Here is a 22,477-nt window from a genome sequence, read left to right on the forward strand (position 1 = left end):
GCGGGGGGCGGGGCCGGCGGTGTATATGAAGCGGCGGGCAGCAAGGAGCGCGGCTGCTCCGCGCTCGGGGGTCCTGCCGCTGCACTCCGCTCCCGCACGGCCCCGCTGCCGCAGCGCCAGCCCCGCAGCGCCCCGCCACCCCACCCACCCCCCATCAGCGCCGGCGGGCGCACCCACCCGGACCTTGCCCGTGCCGCGGGGTGCGGAGCCCGGCCGGGGCCTGGGCGCGGAGCCCACCGAGGGCTAGACTTCTCCCCTCTGCTTGCCCGCCCGCCCGCTCGCCATGGCACGCGGGAAGGCTAAGGACGGCGACGGCAACTGGAAGAAATTCATCTGGAACTCGGAGAAGAAGGAGCTGCTGGGCCGCACCGGGGGCAGCTGGTGTGAGTGGCGGGCCGGGGGCGGCGGGGCCGGGCCGGGGGCGGCGGGGCCGGGCCGGGCCGGGGGGCGGTGGCGCTGCGGCGGGCACTGCAGCACGGCCCGCGGCCCCGCCTCTGCCGGCTGCGGCGGGGCTCCGCGGCGGGGGAGGGGGCTGCGGCCGGGGCCGGTGCGACACGTCCCCGCCGGGGTGAGGGCTGGAGGCCCTCCCGTCCCCGTCCCACCCCCCCCCTCACCCGTCCCGCCACCGCTGGTGTCCGGTGGGGGGCCGGGGCTTGCTGTCCGCCCGCCTGTGACTTCAGGTGGGGCTGGGGATGAGGCGGTGTCAGGCACCGGCCCCGGGATGGAGCCCGGGGCGGGCCGACCTTGGCGAGGGCGCCTTGTCCTTGGGGCTCCTTCCCCCGCGGCTGGCCCGGCCCGGGAGCATCGCCGTCGGGGGAGCCTGCCCTCCCGGCCGTCACCTGCCTTGGCCTCCAGGGTGGCTCTGCTTTTTTATCCCTTTTCTCTGGATAAAGGAAGTGGAGCTGGTTTTACTTCGCCGAGGGAGAGCAATTTGCTTTTTAACGCCCCTGCAAGAAGGAAATGGCTCTCTGTGATTAAATGCTTATGATGTGTTTATAGGTGCTGTGTGCAAATAGCATTTAGACTAAGAGGCGTTTAACATTTTCTTGACGCAAATAGACAGTCTTCCAGCCCCTGCCAACCGCAGCTGCTGTGCCACCACCCTGGCGATGTTGAATTCTGCTCCTGTTGTAATGGATCGGCTGGAGGTGCCACCTCCGGAGCTGGTGGCTTTAGCTCTGGGCGACGGGCACACCAGCGCAGGCTTCTGCTCTGCCGTGGCGTGAGCAGAATGGGGCTGTGGGTGCTGGTAGGTGTTTTCCGCTCCTGAGGGAGCAGGCAGCTGTGCAGCGCTTCAGATGCGGAGGCTGAACCAGGTCCTTCTCCCAGAGTGTCTGCACCTGCCCGCCTGGGACTGGTTTCCTTTTGTGGAGTCGATCTGCAAGCTTGTGATCTGATTCCTCTGCTATAAGCCTACCTGTTGCGGGGAAGCTTTCTCATTCAACCCTGCCGCGCTCGGGCGCTAGACCCGCTGTGTGTTGGCGGAGACCTGGGAGCGGTTCTGACCTTTAAGATGTCTTTGGCGTTCAGAGCATCCTGGCTGGGAACCTGATTAAATAAGCTACCTCCCAGCGTTTGCCTTCTGATGTTACAAAACTCAGAGGCGTTACGCTGCAGACAACAGCATTAGTGTTTGGTTTGTTACAACAGCACCTCCTATGACTGTGCTCTGGAAAAAATTTCCACATGTCCCTGACGTCACATCCATTTGCTTTACGCTGCCTGGATACCAAAGAGTCTTTTTTAACTCCTGGAGCACCACACCATTGCATTCAGCTCTGCCCACCAGCCCGGGCTGCATCCCCTGCCTCCGGAGCACACGAGGAAGATGAGGATGGAGTGCTTTTCTGACGGTGTCCCTCAGCCTCTGTTGCTGGCTGGCCTTCCTTCTTGTCTGTCTTTCATGTAGACTTGAAAACAATCAGAACCTCGTCAGGAGGCTCATCCGCTGATGGAGGTTTTTCTTTTATGATGGGGCTGGAGGAATACTTCTGCCCAGTGCTTCCTTCCCTTGCAGCTGATCACTTCAAGTCCTTCAAATAAACTGCCTCTTTTTTAATTTGCACTTAGATGAGGACAATCTGAGATCAAGCAGCAGTCTCCCTTTCAAGTACGTTGTGGCCTCTGCACTGGCCTGCCTGTTCCTGCAGCCTGATTAGCATATACTTGCTTGGCATGGGCTGGCTTAGCCCTCTTGTAGGCGGCCTGGTGATGCCTAGTACAGCATGTTACTGTGCAGTTAATCAGTTGAGATAATCCTTGTAAACTGGTAACTGATACCCAGAGTCTGAGCCATGCTGCATCTCCAGGCTCATCTCCACCACCCTGCCCACCACCCCCTCACCCTCCCCCCCCCCCCCCCCAAGATTATTCTAGGCATCTCCCTTTAGACCAAAACTAAATTCAGTCTTTCGTTATTATGTAATTCACTTTTTAATTGGTATGAGCAGTGCGTGAGTGCCTTTGTAGACTACACAGGGCTGGCAAACCTGTGGTACTGTGACATGTCTTAGCACTTTCTTACACTGGAGATTGGGTGTAAGAGCTAATTTGGGCCTCGATTGTGCTCCTGTTGTCTCTAATGGAGGTGACAGTCTGAATTACTAAGGGAGATCAGGCTTTCCAATTGCTTGCAAGTCTGAATGTAACATTTACTGCAGGCTCTCCTGGAAATACCTTTGAGGTCCAGAGTTTTGTGGAAAGGGTGTCCTTCAGAGCAGACCCATAGATGGCTTCTTGCTGTTGGGCATTTGCTTCACTTGAACATCTGTCACTTGTGATAGTGTGTGATGGTAGCATTGGGTCACCCAGGGGATCCTTTGAAATACAGAAGAACATGGTATTCATGTTTTACAATCTCAAATTCCGATTCATGGATTTCTAGGTTTTCAGGGGCTCATGCTGCCAGCCCCCGAGACAGCTGGAGTGATTTATATTTTCTGTCTGCATCAGAGCATAATCTCACTGTTAAATACACGCCTCTGCAGCAGGGCTTGCCATCTGAATTCGGCATGCTGGGTGCTGAATTCACTCTTCTTTGCAAGTGGCAGAAGCTGAAAATTCTATCTTGAAATGTGACTGCCTTGAGGACTTGATTTGATTCCTCTTTCTGTTTTTCTCTTGCAGTTAAGATCCTCCTCTTCTATGTCATCTTCTACGGTTGCCTGGCAGGTATATTCATTGGGACCATCCAAGTGATGTTGCTCACTGTCAGTGAATTTGAGCCCAAATACCAGGATCGAGTGGCACCTCCAGGTAATTAAATAGAAGATCCACATTTGATTTGGTGCAGGCTGTTCTGGGGAGGTGTGTTGGTTACTTGCCTCAAGAAGGAGGGTGAAATAAGCATGTTGTTGCTGCAGCACATATTTGTAGGGGGTGGGTATGTTCCCAGCCTCCTGTGTTAACAGTACTGGGGATTGAAGGCAATCAATAGAATTAAAGGTTACATCACATGAAGTATGCCTCCTGTCTGCAAGGAGCTTGAACCTGGGTTGGTGCTCTTCCCTTTCCTGAATCTGAAGCAATGGAGTGAGGCTAAGAAGCTTTGCTTGGGAATGAGCTGTATGAAGAAGCTGAGGTCAGCTTTTCTTTCTTCATAGCCACTGTGTTCCCATGGGTAAGTGAAGGGACAAAGGTAAAATATTGGCTTTATCAGTGAAACTGGGGTGCATGAGGAGAAAGGGGACCAGTTCTGGATGTGCTTACTGCATTATTTTGGCCAACACAACTACACTGTGTGGTCTAGAGGAGATGGTAGTATTTACTCATGGGTGTTTGAGCTGAATGTGTCCTGCGAGGTTGATGGTGGGTCTTGTAGTTGCTGACACATGACCTGTCTTTCCTAGACAAAATAAGCCTCTGCTCAAAATTAAAATGATGGTTTGAGGAGTGTCTGTGGCCAGCCTGTCTTGGGCATGGGCAAATGGTGTAGCCCTTGCTGCAGGTTCCCTGCTCTGCCCGTCCCAGCTCTGCTGCGCTCTCGGCTGCAGTCGGTGGCTGCTCAGAGCCTGGCGGGGAGCTGTGCAACTGCTGCTTCCCCACATTGCAAATGACCTTGAGGCTGCTTGGCACTGGCCATGGTAACGATCTGTCTCCAGTTGCTCTGTAAAACAGTTCAGAAGCTTTTAATAACAGTGGTATTTAAGTGACAATTGTGAGGCTGATGGCTTGTAGCTACAGAAGTTGGCTCTGGCGTCACACGGTGTCTTACAGTCCCACTGTCTGCAGTGCAATACTGTGACTACCCCCTGCTCTGACAACACAGGGAATGTTGCCATCACCAAATGATATTATAGCTCAGCAAAGATTCATCTTTTCTGGATAACTGCTTTTCCACCATCACTTTTGTAGACAGAGCAGAAACTGCAAGGGCTGTATTAGTGCGTGGTGCTTCTTAATGTAGTAGCATGGCTGGGGTAAATGCTGTCTGAATCACTGAAAGTGGCTGTTTGTGTCCCTGCAATGGGCTCTGAAACGGGCAGGAAAGACTAAGCTGTCAGATACTGCCCAGAGCTGTTAGCTGCATCCCCCAACAGCAAATGGGGGAGTAGTTGTTGTTTTAATAATGTGTTTTTCCCCGGCTGAAACCCAGTGGTCTCACCAGACATGAAGTAATTAGCAAAGAAGCCCATAGATCTTGGGTCACATCCAGATAGGCCTGCTGTTCAGCCTGATGCCACATAATTACTCATTCTAGGTAAACTATTTACTCTGTGTAACAGTGGTTCAGAATTCTAATTCCAAAGCAACTCCATGGTAAGATTTCTTTGTAAGATTTCAGCCTGCAGGGGATTTTTATTTATCTCTTAATGGCATGCTGCACCAGTTTTTCTGGGGCTTATCCTTTTTTTTTTTTTTAACCAAAAAAGGGAACTGAATCTTGAGATGTTTTTGTGGCATGTACTTCAGAAATCAAAATGGAGGAAGAATGAAAAGGTTGTCAGGGATCTTTGTAATGGGCTTTCAGAACATGTACTGAAATCAAGGGGAACAAAATCCAGCTCCTTGAATATATAACAAGAGTCATCCCAATAAGCAAGGGTTTTGAACCAAGCTGTAATGACACAAGCATACAACTTCAAAGAGATATTTACCAGTTAAAAGCACAGGGCCCTTTGCAGGGTATCATGCCACAGCTCTTTATAAAGATGTGGACAATCTAGGGGTAAAGTGTGGTGGTGGTTGGTTCTCAACGTCAAGCCCGTTCTTCGTCCTGTGGCACAGCAGCTATTAGACCACAGTGAGTCAAAAATAGCCCTTAATGGGAGCGTTCAGGGATTGACACTGCAGTGAGTTGCTGCACTGCTGTATTTGGGAGGTCAGCAGTCCCTGTATTCTGCTGCTGTGTAGGGTTCTCTGCGCTGCAAGCACAAGTGCTCTTCTGGCAGCAGATGTGTGGGCATGTTCACTCCTGCACTTGGTGAGCATTTAACAAACATTTTCTGTAATCTGGGACCCCTGCAGACTATGAACAACATAAAACAGGGTGTTATGCAAGTCTTACTGGTTCTTGGGGGAAGATTTATATGCCAAGTAAGTATATTGGCAGCATGATAGAGCCCTGGATTCTCTAGGAAGCTAGAAGACTTGGTTTAATTCTTTTTACAGGGCTCTGTCCTTCTGGGGCAAGTCACTGCTGTGTCAGCCCAAAATGGCTGGGAAAGGGGAAACTACTTCCCTTCAGGATTTGCAGGAGAAAATGCTGTAGGGGCTGCTATAATATAATTGCTGTTCTGCAATACAACAGATTTCATAACAGCAGCAGAACCTGCAGGATGTCTATTGAGTTATTGACATGGGTATAACATTGAAAGCCATAAAGTGCTATTTTTGTAGCCAAGTGTCATTACTATGCTAATTGGTTTCTGCATTGACCACAACAGGAATGTTATGCAGGGCTTAAGGGCAAGCTGAGTTTTGTACCTTTCCACGGTATTTTTTTTCCTCCTCTTTTGTCTTGGCGTGGGGGAAGGGATGGTGCAGTTCACCTTCTTGTCCAGCCTTGCCATTGCGACAGCCCCAGCTCCCAGTTCCACGTGTGCTGCGGGCTCGGACTCTGCTTTAAGCACAGAGGACTTAGCCTGCTAATGGGGAAGGATGAGGATACAGCCCCTTCCACACTGCATACCGGGTGTTAAAAAAAATAATGCTCTGTTCTCCTCCTCCCCTTTCCCACCCCGATATAAATTGAGCTGTGTATCCTGCCATCTTGTGGTGTGCCTCCTGTGAAACACGGTGTCCTGTCACTGGGGCTGGTGGGGTAGGGCTGGGAAAACTCCCTGCTGCTGCCTAAAGCTCCTCTTCAATGGCAGCTGGAAGGAAGAATCCCTGTTCAAGGCAGGGGATTTCAGCTGTGTCCCTGATCCAAGTGCTGCTTGGCCAAGATGTGCTTGGCTGATGAGTGTGTCATGGGAAAGGCTGGTCTGGTGTGTATTCCCCACTTGGGATTTTTTTAGCTTGGATGGCAGCAGGAAAGCCCCAAGGAGCATATGCTGCCTCTCATTAAGTTGCATTTTTCCACCTTGGTCTCTTGTTTTTTTCAGCACCTCTGTTAAGGAGAATCTCTGAAGCTTAAGCTCCAGGGATGTTATCTGCTGGGCCAGGCACCTGCAGCAGCAGGCATTTGGAGGGAACTTGTACCTGCTTTTTGTGCTTCGGGGAGAAGGTGAATAGTGACTTGGAAGCTTGGAAGGACATCACTTGGTGCAGAGGCTTTTAAAATCTATCCTCATTTAGTGAGCTGGTGGGGTGGTAAATAGGAATGGTGTAGTGATCGCTCAATCTGTCATCTGTGTCATCCCAGGAGTGTTCAGACTCATTCTGGACCAAAACTACATAATGCTTGGAAATGAGCATTGCATGATTAAGTGGTTACTATGGACTTGCACAACCACTCCTAACAACAAGCCTGACTTCCCACTTCTAGTTCCTTTCTCCTCACCTTCAGGGCATTTTTTCCTGAAGTTTTGCTCCTGCAACTTAGAATGATATAGTTTGTGTGGAAAATCTGATTGTAAATGAAGATGAATAAATGTGATTTTTAACCTGTAGTGGAGTTTTGGAAGTGAAGCTGTAGCTGAAAAAGAATGATTTCACATGCTTTTTTTTTGGTGTCTGGTATCTTGGTACATCCACAGAGTTAGAAAACCAACAGAAGGTGGTGTCTGTTCCCAAGTCAAGGCATGACTCATCATTTATGTGGACAGTGTCATTTAAATGAAGACAGTAGTATTTCCTAGCAATGTGCTCTTAAGAGCCAATTGTGGAAGTTGTTGGAAGTAATTAGCATTTTCTTAGCAGTAAGTTACTTGATTCTTCCATGTGTGAAGAGCAGCATCACCACACATGACACCATGGTGCATCACTGTTAATAGTGTGAGATGCAGAACTGTGGCAAACTGATCATAGTCTGAAGATGAGGTGAGGGTTGTTTAGACCACCTGGCTGTAAAAACACTGGAGTCTTTTTCTTTTCACCCATAGGGCTTGCTCACAAAAGACTTCTTCATGTGCATGAAGCCCCTAAGAGGCTTATTCATCTCTGTACTTCATTTGAGCCACATAATTCCCTAGGTGTCTAGCAAACCATGGTAGGTAGCACTGGAATGGCTCAACTTTGTAATTCTTGCTGTCCCTACTGACTGGAAATGTATTGCAGAGATTACCTCCTCTTGTTACACCAAATCTACACATTTAGAAGAAAAAAAAACACAACAAACAAGCCAAAAAAACACAGCTTGCTTAAGAAGGGTTCAGTGGTAGTGCTGCTCTGATAACAGTACTGAAGCCTTTAATTTGGCTATGGGATGTACACATGGAAAATAAAGAGATGATAGGGCTTTGTCTGATCAGTTGCAGACATGCAAGAATGGAGACTGGGGTGGAAGCTGGTAATACATTCTTAATTGGGATAAAGGTATTTTCTTAAGCCTTTATCTCCACAAAGATTTGCTTCCTCACTTCATAAGAGGGAAGACTGTTCTCTACATTTTTTTCTAAAAAAGCATGTGCTGTGTCAAAGCCCAGTTCTGTGTGTTACATCCAGGTACCTGTAAATGCCCAAAGTTCAGCTGAAAGCAGCCCAGCTCTGGCCACAGGCTGAGCCTGCCAGTCAGGAACAGTTGTTCTCCTGCACTGGCTACTGGAGCAGCTGTATGGAGATGCTGCTCTGCAAGGATTTGCACAATAGGGATGCTTTGGATGGGAGCCTGTTCTCCCAACCAAGTAATTTGTCTTGTGGGTAAAGGGTTGGCTTTGGACTGTATGTGTCAGGAGCCAGGGTCTCCTAACCAGAGAGCAGGGTTAATCTGTTAAGTGGCTTTTACACCCCACGGGGTGTATTATTGCTGCCCTTCCCTTTATCTTTGCCATGCCTGCATGGGTGTGTTTGAGTGTTACCTTGGGCAAGACAAAATGGAGGTGGAGAGTTTCTTGGTTTGGAGGTCCTGAGCAAAACTATATGGCTTAACTGCCTGACTGAAGCTTAACAAGCCTGGCCAAGCTTTCTTGAATTTTATATTTATACACTTGAATGACACACCTGTAACTTGAACTCTGGAGAAGGCAGATGGGAGAGGAACCAGGGCTGGGCCTGCCTTGGCTGCAATTCCTGATAGCCACTTCAAGTGACCCTGAGCCTATTGCTTCCCTGCTGAGGGAGGGTTTGGGTTGAAGTCCCTTACTAAAATTGAACCCAGCTTATTTATTTTATGTCTTTATAACTGTTTGTGAAAGTAAGAATGCAAATAAATTTTGGAAAAGGGGTTGCCACTGACTTTGGAGAGCAGGACATAATTTTGCTAGTGCAGTAGTAAGTTGCTTCTAAACTTTTAACACTCAGCCTGGTCAATTTGTACCAGAGGGAGTTTGAGTGGTTGAAGCTGCTTCCTGGAATAAAACTTGAAACCCCAAGCTACTCACTGGGTGTCTCACTATCTTTCGCTACTAGGAGCTGCATTTAGGGGAACAAAGCTAATCTTTGTCCTGGGTTACAAATTCCAACTCAGTAGGTAGTGGGGGGGTGGGGAGTGGTGAGCTAGCTTGAGGAGGGACTAAGCAGGAGTACTCAAGTGGCTTTGGAAAAATTGCTGGAGTCACAAGCTCCTGTGGGTTGGGGCCAACCAGCTAAGCTGCCCAGGTTTTGCAGCAGGGTAACTTGTTGGCAACATGCCTGTTCTGAGAGCTGTCAAAGCAAATGCAGCTCCCCTGCTCTTTTTTCTTGTTCTCACCAAAATGAAGATGACAAACTGAACAGAAGTCAAGACCTCAGTAATTACAGTGGCCACCACAAAAGCAGCATGAACTCCAGTTCCCATTGCTGAAGTCTGAAGTGTTAACCATGCATCGACAGATTCAATTAAAAAGTAACCTAAATATCATACAGGTGCAACTGTTTTCAAGTTGCATAACAAGAAAGCAAAGGGGTTGCCACCTTTCATCAACTGTAGGCATTACTTGTATGTAGTCCCTTCTCCATGCGTTCTTTCTCTATTCATCCTCCTCAAGTCAAAAGTAAAGGTAGTTACACAGCCCAGAATCTAGGACAGTCTTTTAAACATCTCTCCCATGTGGTGGTATTACCTACACAGTGAGGAACTTCTGATTGGAGAGCTCAGAAGGCTACTTCTGCAGTCAGAAATGCCTGCTTATGGAGTGAAAAGACCAGAGAAAGTGATCAGGCTAATGGATTTACTGAGTGAGAAAGTATCCCTTGCCCTGCATCTTGCAAGGGAGGCTGCACAAAGGTAATGTGAATTAGAGCCAGCAGAGACCATACTTGTAGTGGGGGAACCTCTTGTATTTTATTGTGAGGTTTCATGAGTGGACAGCTCTGATTTTTATCCTAAACACATAGCATGTTCCACAGAGTTTCAAATCAACCTACTAGAGATACTAATATAAGAGTAGACCTCTGTGGGACTTTATTGTGTGTGGTTGGTCTTGCATGGAGGCAGCTTCCCTTCTGTCCTTAGGGAGGAGGCAGAAGCAGATAGGGGCCCTGTGCTTGACTGTTTTTCTTGAGGAAAACCTTGACTCATAGCCTCCCTTCTGCATTCTGTGATTTTTATCTGCTTAGTAATGTAAACATCGTGATGAATATTCCAGATTGTTGTTGGAAAGAGGAGGAAAGATCCTGTCAGAGCCTCCCCTCTAGTGAGCTTAAGCTGTTTCATGCAAGTCCTGAAGTCAGAAAAATAGAGATTATTAGAGTGCGTTATGTTCTTGGTGTGCATTGCAGTGCCAGGAGGCTATGCAGCTCTGAGGTGTACTTAATGTTTTCTTCCTAATTTTGCTTTTCTTAGGACTGACTCAAGTCCCCCAGGTGCAAAAGACAGAAATTTCCTTTTCTGCCGCTGATCCCAAGAGTTACGAGCCGTATGTGAAGAACCTTGAGAAGTTCTTAAAGGACTACAACCCTGATCAGCAAACTGAAAACATTGTATTTCAGGACTGTGGGGGTAAGTCTTGATTATTTCCTGCAGCTGAGGGCCCTGACCAGTGCTTCTGTGTCAGGTCCATCAGAAGCTGAGGGTGAGCAGTGGTGGTCTCTGTCTTTGGCTGCTCCTTTTATTGTTACCAGCAGCACCTTGGTAAACCGGGTGGATCTGGTTTCAGTTGCACGGCTGCTCGCTAAGTGATCAGTTTGGACAGACCAAGCTTGGCCAGGGCTTTACCTAGAAACTTATGGTAGAGGTTATACGGTTGGGAACTCCCAGATTTCACTTGGAGGAGGGTACAAGCTGGCTCTGAAAAGCACATGGTGCTGCCCTTATCCCTCTCTGAAAATCACTGGGGTTTTACTGATGACTTTGCTAAAGTCATTGTTGGTCCTTTTGATGCAATGCAGCAAAGCATCTGGGAGATATTAACCTTTAATAGATTATATGTAATAATGCAGAATGAGACTACTGCCTCATAATAAGTGCATGTAAAAGCTGCTCAGCAAAAATTTCTGAGCCAGTGGATTACAAATGTGTGTGTTGTCTTGTAGGCTGGGAGAATACTCAGTTATAAAAACCAAAACCTCCACAAACTTGCTGGTCTGGAACCAGCCCACATGTGGGGGGTGGCTGGGTGCAGGTATGTGGTGTCGAGAAGAGGGCGTCACTGACCTTGTTTGGACAAGGGGGAAATCCTAATTACAGTGAAGTGTAAGTGTTGCTGCTCCTGACAAGCAAAAGGTCAGCTTGGTTATGGTGGTCTTTTCACTCCCCCACTGCCACAGACATACCTGCCGATTACAAAGAGAGAGGACCATATAGTGATGCCCAGGGCCAGAAGAAGGTCTGCAAATTCAAACGTGAATGGCTGGAAAACTGTTCTGGAATAAATGATCCCACCTTTGGGTACAAGGATGGCAAACCATGCATCCTGGTCAAGCTCAACAGAATTATTGGCTTCAAGCCTAAGGCAAGTATCTCTTCCCTTTCTAGCAGAAGCTACTGATGAGGAGGAAGAGCTGGCTGCAGATTTACCATGCCTGCTTTTCTGTCTCTGGAGAGAGATCATTTTAAACCCCTTCTGCAGGGGACAAATTTTGAGATTTTTTGAGGAGCTGGCTTTAAAAATGCATTCCATTAAAAAGCAGTGAAAACTGCACACTGGAAGTTGGTATTATGTAGCACTGAATCTCACAGTGCAAACTCTTGATCATTTGTCTGGTAAATTCTGAGCCCACTAACTGAACTGCTCCAACAGGGTATTTTTTTCAAATAATAAAACCCATTTTAAGTTCCTGTGTGCTTGCATGGGAGTGTCCCAGACCAACTCTATCTGTAGTAAGATCAGTACATTGTGTCATGCCTCAACCTGCTCCTTTCTTTCCTCCAGCACTGTAGAGTTGCCTGCCTTGCTATAAAATCACTTAATGAAATGAAGTCATGCTAATATTCACTGTCAGATCGATACATATTCTGTAAAGCATAAACTACATCTGAGAGTCAGGCACAGCTCTTACTGTGAGAGTGGTGAGGAGATCTCTAGGTTATTAAATGCAGTTTCCAGATGCTGTAGAATATCTCTTGTCACCCACTTGCTCTGTGCTGCACCTGAAGGCAAGTTTGCAGTAAATGCTGAAGGATGTTAATCTGGACAGCATGGGCTTTTACTTCTGTTTTTTTCCACAACACATTTAAATGCTAAAAAATTATCTAGGAATTCACTGGCAGAGCACATAGTATTGAATAAGGTGGTGTGCAAAACCTGCCCTTCCATCTTCTGGATTGAAAGCAGTGCAAGGGGTGTGCTAAGCCACCTTCACCGCCAGCCATCTGTCAGTGTAGCCGAGGATGGGGAATGGTGCTATCTGGATAACATGTTTTGAGGATGGTTTTTCTTCCAGGGGAGCCTGCCCTGTGCTGGAAGAAATGAGTTGAGTTTTGCCCATCTGATCCAGGGCGGAACCAGTGGGTGTGTTTTAGCAGAAGTGTGCTGTGCTTGGTACATGGTGGTTGTGGGAGGACACACGATGTGCATGTTTGACTGGGGAAGAGAAGAGTTTGGCGTGTTCCTCTTCTCTTTGCCACAGAACTATGAAGAGCTCCAGACTGCATTAGACAGTAGGGTCTAGTCCAGGAATGACTTTACATATTTCATTTTGAAATGACGTGTATCCGAGGCAGTATTTGTTATCCCTCATTTCATGCTTTAGCAGAGACCCTGTAGCTTTTGTGTTGGGCAAGATGCGTGTAAAGCAGATCTGAGACCTGCAAGATGGTGAAGCAAAACTACCGCACTTGTTAAGAGACCAAAGACCAACACCAGAGTTGGCACCCCCACCTTTCCCAGACATACTCGGAGCCTTTGTTCTTCCCTGTAGGTGATGTCGAAGTTCAGCAGCGTCAGGGCGTGACTGCCAGTCTTTGTTCTTTCATGTGCGTTTCTAGTCCTAGCTGCGCTCACCTGGCAGGCAGGTGGCAAATCCTCCTTCCAGCAGCACGTCTCTTCCTGCTGCTGCCTGGGCTTTGCCCAAACAAGCCACGCTGGCTAGCACTCTGCCATGTGACACTGGCCTCAATGACACCACCAAATGGAAAACAGTCCAATGGGCTTGCTTGGGTATCCACAGCAGTAAAGCTGTAAGAACAGACAACAGCTCTGCTTGGGTTAAGTTCCCTGATGTCTAGTTGTGCCACACGGTGTGTCTGTCCCAAGAACCGCCATCGAGAGCTGTTGCCTCTGAACCTGAGCTGGAAGGGATTCTGTTTAATGGCACATGTTTGGTACCTCTGAGCTTTGCTGCTGCGGTCTGCAGAGAAGTAACATCCCCTTGTTTTGGGTTTTTCCTAGGCTCCAGCAAATGAGAGCCTCCCAGCAGAGGTCATGGCAAAATACCACCCGTATCTCATCCCTGTCCACTGCATTGCCAAGGTAAGTTGAAATACAATAGAGCAGAGTTGGGAAGCTGCAGGGGAAGACTGCCCTAAGTCTTTGTCTGAGTGCAGTGACCCCTCTCTGCCTTTTTGCAGACAACCAGGGTGGTTCTCACTTGGGATGTCTCCCCCTTCAGAAGAGGGGTTTCTCAAAACCCCATTGGTGACAATTGGCAGTTAGCCCTGTCCTGACAGGGAGGGCTAAAATCAGGGCTGGATAGCAAAGGGTGTCCTTAAAAGTAGCTGTTTTGCTTCCAAGGGCTGTACTGGAGCTCTGAGCAGGGATGTCTGAAAAAAGGACTCCAGGGAAGAGGTGTTTTACTTGGCAGTGGAAAGCAGCTGAGGAACAGCAAACTTACATTTTTAGCCAAAGATAGTGCACTGGTACGGCAGGAAGCTGTGGTGACTTCTGAATGCCTAGAGAGGTGCTTGAGTTTTTAAATAAAGAAATGCCCTTTTCCTGGCTGATGTGTGCTGGGAGGTGCTTCCTCTGTAGCTGCTGGTCAGACAGTGCTCATGTGGCCTTTCCACCACTGGGACTGTCCTCGTGCTGTCAAGGTGAGGATCAGTGATGGCCAAAGGGAGATCGTGAGGATCAGTGATGGCCAAAGGGAGATCGTGGTCATCAGAGAGAGTCTTGGTGAAAAGCAGATGCTGCTGAGGAAAAGGGCTGCAACAGGTGGAGTTCGGGTGATGGTCATCGTTTGTTCTTCCTTTTCCTGCCTTCCTAGAGAGAGGAAGATGAAGACAAAGTAGGCACAGTGGAGTACTATGGGATGGGTGGCTTCTCTGGCTTTGGCCTGCAGTACTACCCCTACTACGGGAAGCTCCTGCAGCCGCGGTACCTGCAGCCCCTGGTGGCAGTGCAGTTCACCAACCTGACCTACAACACGGAGGTGCGCGTGGAATGCAGGGCCTACGGGCAGAACATCCAGTACAGCGACAAAGACCGCTTCCAGGGACGCTTTGATATTAAATTTGACATAAAAAGCAGCTGATTGTAAGCACAACTCTCTTACCCCCACCCCCCCCTCCTCCTCTTCCTCCTAGCCATGAAAAAAGGTTAAAAAAAAGAAAAAAAGAACAAAAATTAAAACCTACTAGTCTTGAACAAACTGTCATACGTATGGGACCTACACGTAATCTATATGCTTTACACTAGCTTCCTGCATTTACTAGGTTAGAATGTAAACAAAAGTGTAGCAATAGCGACAAATATTTATTCTACTGTAAATGACAAAAGAAGACAAAAATTGAGCCTTGGGACATGCCCATTTTTACTGTAAATTATGATTCCATAACTGACTTGTAGTAAGCAGTGTTTCTGGCCCCTAAGTATTGCTGCCTTGTGTATTTTATTTAGTGTACAGTACTATAGGTGCATACTCTGGTCATTTTTCAAGCCATGTATTGTATCTGTTTTCTACTTGTGAGCAAAGACTTTTGCTGTCCAAGGTGTAAATACTCCATGGGACTAGAACTGGCATGATACTTCTCATTATTTTGTTCCTTTTCAAAGAAAGGCCCACCTGTGAGACTCTTTATTTAACAGCACTCCATACGGCTTCTGACTTTCTGTGGTGTTAGGGTATTTTATTTGGAGGGGTGGCAGGGGAAACTAACTTAAGTTCAAGAGAATAGATGATTGTGTACTGTGCTTTGTAGCGAATGCTGTCCCTCTCTCCACCTTTTCCCTCATCCTCCAGTATGTTGTGTGAGAGACCGGGTCAGACTATCACTCTCCTCAGTGATAGGTGTAACTTTGCTTTGTATATTTTTTTTCTTTTCCTTTTTCTTTTTCTTTTCTTTTTTCCTGCTGGAGGCATCGCACACTGTGGTGCTAATGTCTTTATTGAATGTTTTTAACCATTTTCATGGTGGAAGAATTTTATATTTATGCAGTTGTACAATTTTATTTTTTCTGCAAGAAAGTGTAATGTATGAAATAAACCAAAGTCACATGTTTGAAAATAAATCTTTATTTTAAACTTTATAAAAGCAATGCAGTACCCCATAGAATGGTGTTAAATGTTGTCTAAAGTGCAAAACTCTATGTTCTAACATGTAATAATAGCCAGGAGTACAGTGCTCTTGTTGATCTTGTATTTCAGTCAGGTTGAAACATTGGACAAATAAATGAATGAACACACCATTCTCTGTGCACGTCCTTTGCATTGGGTGAGGATGGAGGCTGCTAGCTGTCCAGAATCTTGAAAAAATACTGCACCTGTTTCAAAAAGAGAGTACATCTTTATTGTCCCCAGGAGTGCTCAGCTGAAGGTAGTTGCAACATGCATTGAGGGGAGTTTAAGGAAACTGCTGCTCCCAGCTGTGTGACACCTCCGCTCTAGGCCAGCATGGTTTGGTGTTACGTGTTTCCCCTCTACCTGAGCTGTGTTAGAGGTGGCTGTGGCACACAGGTGCCTGTGACCACACCAGTCAGGAACCCAAAAAGTCTTCAGTGTATTCACCATTACTGCAAATGCTCCACCTCTGGAGGCACAGACCACGTAACTACAGTTAAAAAAGGTTTAACCTTAGTGAGGGCTAAAGCACCTACCAGCACGATGTGTTGCAGGGCCGGAAGGGCACACTGAAGTCACATGCAGAAGAAAAAGAGTTTCCCCACCAGCAACTTGTTCTGTGTTGCTACTGGGCCAATAGCTTGGTGCTGAGAACAGGCTGTGCCTGGCAGGGCTGCTCTCAGACGTGACAAAATGTGGCAGCTGGCTTCCTGCAGGAGTCAAGATCACTTTATGCTGCGTGACACAGGGAGAGTTTCTCCATGTAAAGTGACAAAATATTACTGTCCTGGAGCAAGCTGCTTGATTAAAGCCTTCCTAATCAGAAGGCATGACAATGGAAAAGCAAGCTGCAAAACTTTTTGCCATCTGCTAGAAGGAAAAGCAGCACTACAGTAGGCTATGACCATTAGCTTACGTTTGGTTGTTCCACACTATTCCCAAGGAGCAGGAACTAGTGGAGCCTCACCTTCAGCTGTACCCATGTGCTGCTCTTCTGTTTATAGTGCAGCAAGGATTAAAGAACTAAAACACTCCCTGAAGAAGTGCCACCTGCACAGGAGCTGTGATAAACCTGAGCCAGTTTGGCTCCCAGCAATAGGTGGGTGTACAGCTGCCACCATTGGGGTGGGAGTGTGTGTGTGTGTGCGTGGCTGAGGGTTTGGTAGGATCAACTGCCCTACCATTCAATTCTTAGGTGCATAGCCTGTGACAGTTTTTTTAAAAAAAACAACACAACAAAAAAACCCCAACACCCACCACACCAAAAAACACTGCCCACTCCCCCGCCACTACTCCACCCCCTGCCTCAACCAGCAGTGTGCCCAGGTGGCCAAGAAGGCCAACAGCATCCTAGTTTGTATGAGAAATAGTGTGGCCAGCAGGACAAGGGAAGTGATTGTTCCCTTCCTGTCCCCCCTGTTCTTGGCACTGGTGAGGCTGCACCTCAAACACTGTGTTGAGTTCTGGGCTCCCTCATGACAAGAACACTGAGGTACTGGAGCGTGGCCAAAGAAAGGCAACAAAGCTAGTGACAGGTCTGGAGCACTTCTTACAAGGCATATCAGGAGAAGTGGGGTTGTTTAGCCTGGAGAAAAGGAGGCTGAAGGGAGACCTCATCACTCTACAACTACCTGAAAGGGGATTGTAGTGAGGTAGGGGTGGTGTTGGTCTCTTCTCCCAAGTAACAAGTGATAGGACAAGAGGAAATGACCGCAGGTTGTGCCAGAGGAAGTTTGAATATTAAGAAATATTAAAGAGTTGTCAGGGCACTGGAAGAGGCTGCCCAGGTAAGTGGTGGAGTCACCATCCCTGGAGGTATTTAAAACGTGTAGCTGTGGTACTGGGTGACATGGCTTAGTGGTGGACTTGGTAGTGCTGGCTTAACCTAAATGATGCTATGATTTATAAAAAAAATCTCAACTCATGCTTAGATAATCTATCTCCTTTTAATTTACTATATGAGCACAAAGTCCAAACATGAATTAGTAATAAAGATACAGGCTTACTCCAGGGGTTGGAACAAACATTGTAGAAAGTTTATGGTGCCTGCATTGGCTTCAGTGAGCAGGTGGCAAAGGGGTCCATATAATGTACTCTTAGAAATAGCATTATGAAATAAAGCAAAAAAAACCAACCCTTTCCCTGCCCCCAATCACTTTCTAGTACTTAATCGGTGAAAGCAGGGTGGCCTGCTCTGATCACTAATTAACTAGGCAGTAACACAGTAGGTACTGCAGCTTGCACACCCTGCAACCACCCACCGAAAAGACCCAACTAGCCACAGGCCTCATGACAACCCTTCTACCAAAGAGCTGCACCTCACCACCACAACCCAAAAACTAACTGCCCACAACATGTGGCCAGACATGCCGCCATCCCCATTAGAAATGCTCCTGTAATTTGTCAGACCTAGTGGAGATACAGCACTGAACAGCTACAGGCTGTTAAAAACCAACCCAACAAACCCCAAGCCCCCCACCCAAGACAAGCTGGTGCAGCTTTCAGGCCAGCCTGCTCACCCAGTGGCATCAGTACTTTTGGTACACAACAGCACTGATGTTAAAATGACCTTTCACAACTTGCTGTCGTAAGTGGCTGGTCAAAAGCTGGGGCGGGGAGGGGGGGCAGTATGTGACATTTCATCAACCCAATTTAAAATTAGCATTGCTTTCAGGATGTGGTTTTTTTAGTCTGTGCTGTATTGCCTATGCAAAAGCTATTCTCCTCAGGAAGGAATTGCTTTCCTTACTGCCTAATCGGACATCACATTATAAACTGCCAGTTTGAACATGTTGTTCTTTCTAGCAGATGGGCTCAACACCATTAAGTATAACTGTAGCCATTACAGGGAACTTTATCTCTCTTCTTGCTGATACAGGACACCTGCATGTCAGGGTTAGAGAGACACAAAAATAATAATAAAATAAAAAAGCAGGGAGACAGACAGATGGACACACACACACACACTTAAGGCCAACACCCTTTAAGGCTATGTCTGCATGAGCATTTGCACTAACACACACCAGCTACCAGTTTTACAGCTCTGCATGTTGGCACTTGTGGACTTCTCTTCCCAGTTTGGCTGAGGGTGGCTGGCCAGCACTGGCCAGGCATGACCCTTGGCACGCACAGGGAGCTGTGCAAGAGCCAAGAGCAAGGCCCAGTGCCATGGAGTCTGCTCCTTTGCAGGTATGACCTCTGGGTCCAGCCCCAGCCTGGGGCACTGACACATCTGCTGCCACCACAGGCCCCATGTCCCTGAGATGGGGCAGGTTTAATAGAGCCATGTCAACTCCCACCTCCTCTGGTGCTACCTCAGCCAGAGCTACATGGCCTCCCCAGGGTTTGGGAATGACCCACCCCTGCAGCACATGCTGATGCGGGTGAACACGGTCCTCACCCAACTCCTGCTCACTTGCTATTAGCAACAGAAAACACTGTGCTATTCTAATCTTTAGAAGCCCCCGATTTTGTGCAACCGATTTCCCCAGGCCAGGCTGAACAATCTCAGCTTCCTTACAACCTACAGAAAACATCTTTCCCCTCAATTAACTTATTTTGGATTGTTGAATATCCACACAGACTGTACTGGCAAGGCTCAGACATCAGAACAAGGACACTGCATATTGTATAACATGCAAAACTAGATGCCAGTATGTTCTCTTCATATGTAATTATCGTTATGTGGGTCAGCTGCCACCCAGCTCCCAGTAAAACCAGTTAAGAGCTGGCATGCCCATGGTACACAGAAAGGATCCTTCTCTCCAAGAAGCTCACCCTCAGGAGCATGGCAGTGCTGGACAAGTAACACCAGCAAGCAGGAAATAAGGATCATCCGCTACCCCCCTCACACAGTAACACACTGTTTTGCAGAAGAACCAAGACCAATTCAGCACTACCAAAAGATCTGAGGTGCTCCCATCTTATAAGGTCCTAGCTGTAGACAGCTTGAAGAACGCAATGCTAAAAGCACCAAGTCTTTTTCAAGGGGAACCAAGACTTGGAGGTACTCGCACCAAGCATCCCGATGGTGTCAAGTATTCCAAAGCACTGTGTTTTAGGAAATATAGTTACTCTCTTCCAAGGGCCTTAGTATAAACTACAGAAAAGGGGAGCCATGCCTGTACAAACATCTCAGCAAGTCTCACATTTGACCTAGGGAAAAGTCAGCTTCTCTGAGCCAAGCACACCTCTGGTCTCTTTACAGGATCCAAAGGTGGCAGAGGACAAACCTACACCAGAAACTGACCTGAAACCAACCAATCATATTTCACAGGTGCCACCCAAAATGCCCTTCAAATTATGCTAACATGTTCAGGTGTGCTCACTCCTTCCCAGGGATGAAACAGGATTAAATTTAACATCAGTGCTCTCCTCACAGATCCCAGGAACCATCTACCTGCTTTAAAGTATGCAGCTATACCTCCTGTAGCTCCTGTTCAGGGACAAATAACAAAAATGCTCAGGAAGCAGTAAAGCGTGAGTAACTGTGACCTTCTGGATCTGAACCTATGACCTGCTTCGCTGAGGAGGAGCTGAGAGCTGCTTCAGTTCCATGAAGTTTTGCTTCAGTCACTCACACTCGCTGCAAAACTCACATTAATTAAGTTGGCTGCTCCCTCTGGGCGCTTCCATGCATTGCCACAAAGTTTCAGGAGTTAATTCAGCAGGCAGTAACAAAATCCAGCCTAATACCCTGTCTCAGAGCAAGCTATTACCATTTGAACAATGTGTGCCCTAAGAGCATGGAGAGGCCAGGCAAAATTAAAAAAAAAAAAAAAAAAAGAAATAAAAAAGAAATAAAAAAGAAAAAAAAAAAGAAAGAAAGGAAAAAAAAAAAAAAAAAAGGGAAGCCACTAGAGTGAGGAAGCCAGGATTCCGAAGGAGAGCAAAAGATCTTGGTAATAGACCCAGCACAGGCACAAAGTGTCCTGAAGACTTCAAGTGTAAGAATTACAGACAGCTACAATGTAATGTACAATATCATGCTGGTGAGAGGCGATGACTGAGCAGCTCTGGAGCCAGAGCTTTTGTCTATGTAAGGACAGAGCTAGGTACACCTTGAATGATACCAGCATTTCATACAGGCAGCATTCCTTTACATCTCACTTCAGAGGAAACCCCAGTACTGAAAGGATACCCCAATGTTCAGGGTCTATTCCCCCCTGTTCCCTTGGGCTGGCAATATGTGGTAAGAGATCCTGTTAGTAACATTCATGGCAGAGGGAGACATACTAGTAGGAAATACACTGAGATCACAGATTCACTTCTCATCCGACACCAGAAAATTGACACCAACTTCAGTCCTTCCTCACCTCTGATGAACCAAAATTGCCAGCCGGGAGATTAAATGCTTTTTTCATCCCTGTATTCATTTAGAGCCAGTCATTCCAGTGCCTTTCACACAGCTGGACAGACAAGCACCTGTACCCTCTCCCCAAAATTGTGTTTCCTTGGTTCAGTGTATGCATTCAGCCACATCATCCAGAGAGTCTTTGCTGACCTAAAATTTCAGTATCAGTACACTCTCCCTAAACACTTAGGTCTTACCATTACAGGTTGTCTCAGTTTGAGGTCAGTATTAGAAACCAAAAATCTCTCTTTGCCCATTCATGTTGGTTCGTACATCAGCATGAACCTGCCAACTCTCTTACCAAGTGCACTTGCTAACACGTAAAAAGCATTTCAGCTACAGTTCACTCAACTGACTCACACAACTAAATAATTAAATTAACACACCAAACCCCCATGGATTCATACATCCTTCCAGTCACAAATAATCCAGAAATAAAAAAAAGCAAAACCCAAATTTGCCAAATAAGAGGGTCTGCTTACTTGCTGTATTATTTGTTCTGAAAATAAAGAATTATTCTCCCACATGAACCCGAACAGGGTTTGCTCCCAGAAAGTTTGTTAAAAAAAAAGGGGAGGTGGGAGGGCTAAGTTAGTCACTCCTGCCTCCCTCTCAAGCATCACACACTGTAAGAAATAAAGTTGGTCAGGCTGCCAAAGACAGAACAATTTGTACACATGCACTTCAACTGTACAAGTTAATTTCTGAAGTACAGCTGGGACAAAAACCCCTGTGTACCAAAAAATAAAATTTGTCCATGTATGTTTTAGTAAAGAAACACTAGATGTTACCATGGAGCACATCCTGCTTTTATGCTATGTGCTGCTAACAAAGTTACCCCACACACTGTGTATTGTTATGAACAACTCTGAAAATACAGTGAAAGGGAAGGGCAATGGAAGCTATTTAGAAACTGTACCATAAAATAAAAACTAGAGAGATCTGAATTCCAAATAATTTGTTACATCACAAACAAAACACCAAGAACATGAATTTTATGCTATTTACTCTGTAACATGACAAGAAAAAATGAGTGAAACAAAAAAACTTACTTAAAATAACAAAGTGTTGTTTTTACATCATACATAACTACTGTGCTGAATCAGACCAGGAATTTTTTAAGTATAGATACTTGTAGATTTAATAAAAAGGTACAGGTTCATTAAATCTCCCCATCCCACAGCATATGCCAACTGCTCAGTAGTTGGGGTTGAACATATAAATCCAAGATTCTCCCACCAGGAGCTCTGTTCCTCCTTTAGCAACTTCTTTGGTAGCCATCAGAAGAAATCACTGGCCTGGTACAGTCACTAATATGAAATAAACGTGCAGGGTCCTGGCTCCCATCTCACATGAAGAATTACAACACAACAGTGAGTACTGCTTCCCAGAGGATCCCAAGCAGCTCACTGAGTCCCCTGGATCACTGCCTCTGCACTTCATGGTTATCTTGAGGGACACTTGCCTGCCTCAAAGCCAGGAGCTCTTGTGAAGCCCTTGAACCAGTCAGCTTAGCTGCAGACAAGACGCTATGCACACCACCACAGATGTTGATGCAAACTGCAAACACACCTGAACACTGGATAAAAACACTGAGAAGGGCCCCTGCTGCTAGCACCAGACATATCTAGGTAAAGCCTGGTTTGGATGCGTTCATACAAGCCACAGGCATTGTGAGGGGGCTCCTTGCCAATGCTGAGATAAGGCTTTCCAGCCTGCTCAGACAGC

At 46.9% G+C, this 22,477-nt stretch overlaps 2 protein-coding genes and 1 long non-coding RNA gene across 3 annotated transcripts in view; 2 read left to right on the plus strand and 1 right to left on the minus strand.

Annotated features, from left to right (window-relative positions):
• LOC127380607 (uncharacterized) overlaps positions 1 to 22,477 on the plus strand; it is a 462,715-nt gene that overhangs the window by 92,752 nt on the left and 347,486 nt on the right. The gene's annotated exons all lie outside the window — the stretch shown is intronic.
• ATP1B1 (ATPase Na+/K+ transporting subunit beta 1) lies at positions 145 to 15,524 on the plus strand. The gene is made up of 6 exons (XM_051609805.1): positions 145 to 383; positions 3,127 to 3,255; positions 10,304 to 10,459; positions 11,227 to 11,411; positions 13,290 to 13,370; positions 14,104 to 15,524. Exons 1-6 carry the CDS (start codon positions 284 to 286, stop codon positions 14,368 to 14,370), a joined length of 918 nt encoding a protein of 305 aa, XP_051465765.1. The 5' UTR covers positions 145 to 283; the 3' UTR covers positions 14,371 to 15,524.
• NME7 (NME/NM23 family member 7) overlaps positions 15,060 to 22,477 on the minus strand; it is a 92,088-nt gene continuing 84,670 nt past the window's right edge. Inside the window, exon 12 of the mRNA XM_051609720.1 lies at positions 15,060 to 15,599. Coding sequence (XP_051465680.1) covers positions 15,567 to 15,599 — 33 coding nt within the window. The 3' untranslated portion in view covers positions 15,060 to 15,566. The remainder of the gene's footprint in view (positions 15,600 to 22,477) is intronic.

This window comes from Apus apus, chromosome 1, assembly GCF_020740795.1.
Source record: "Apus apus isolate bApuApu2 chromosome 1, bApuApu2.pri.cur, whole genome shotgun sequence".
NCBI lineage: Eukaryota > Metazoa > Chordata > Aves > Apodiformes > Apodidae > Apus > Apus apus.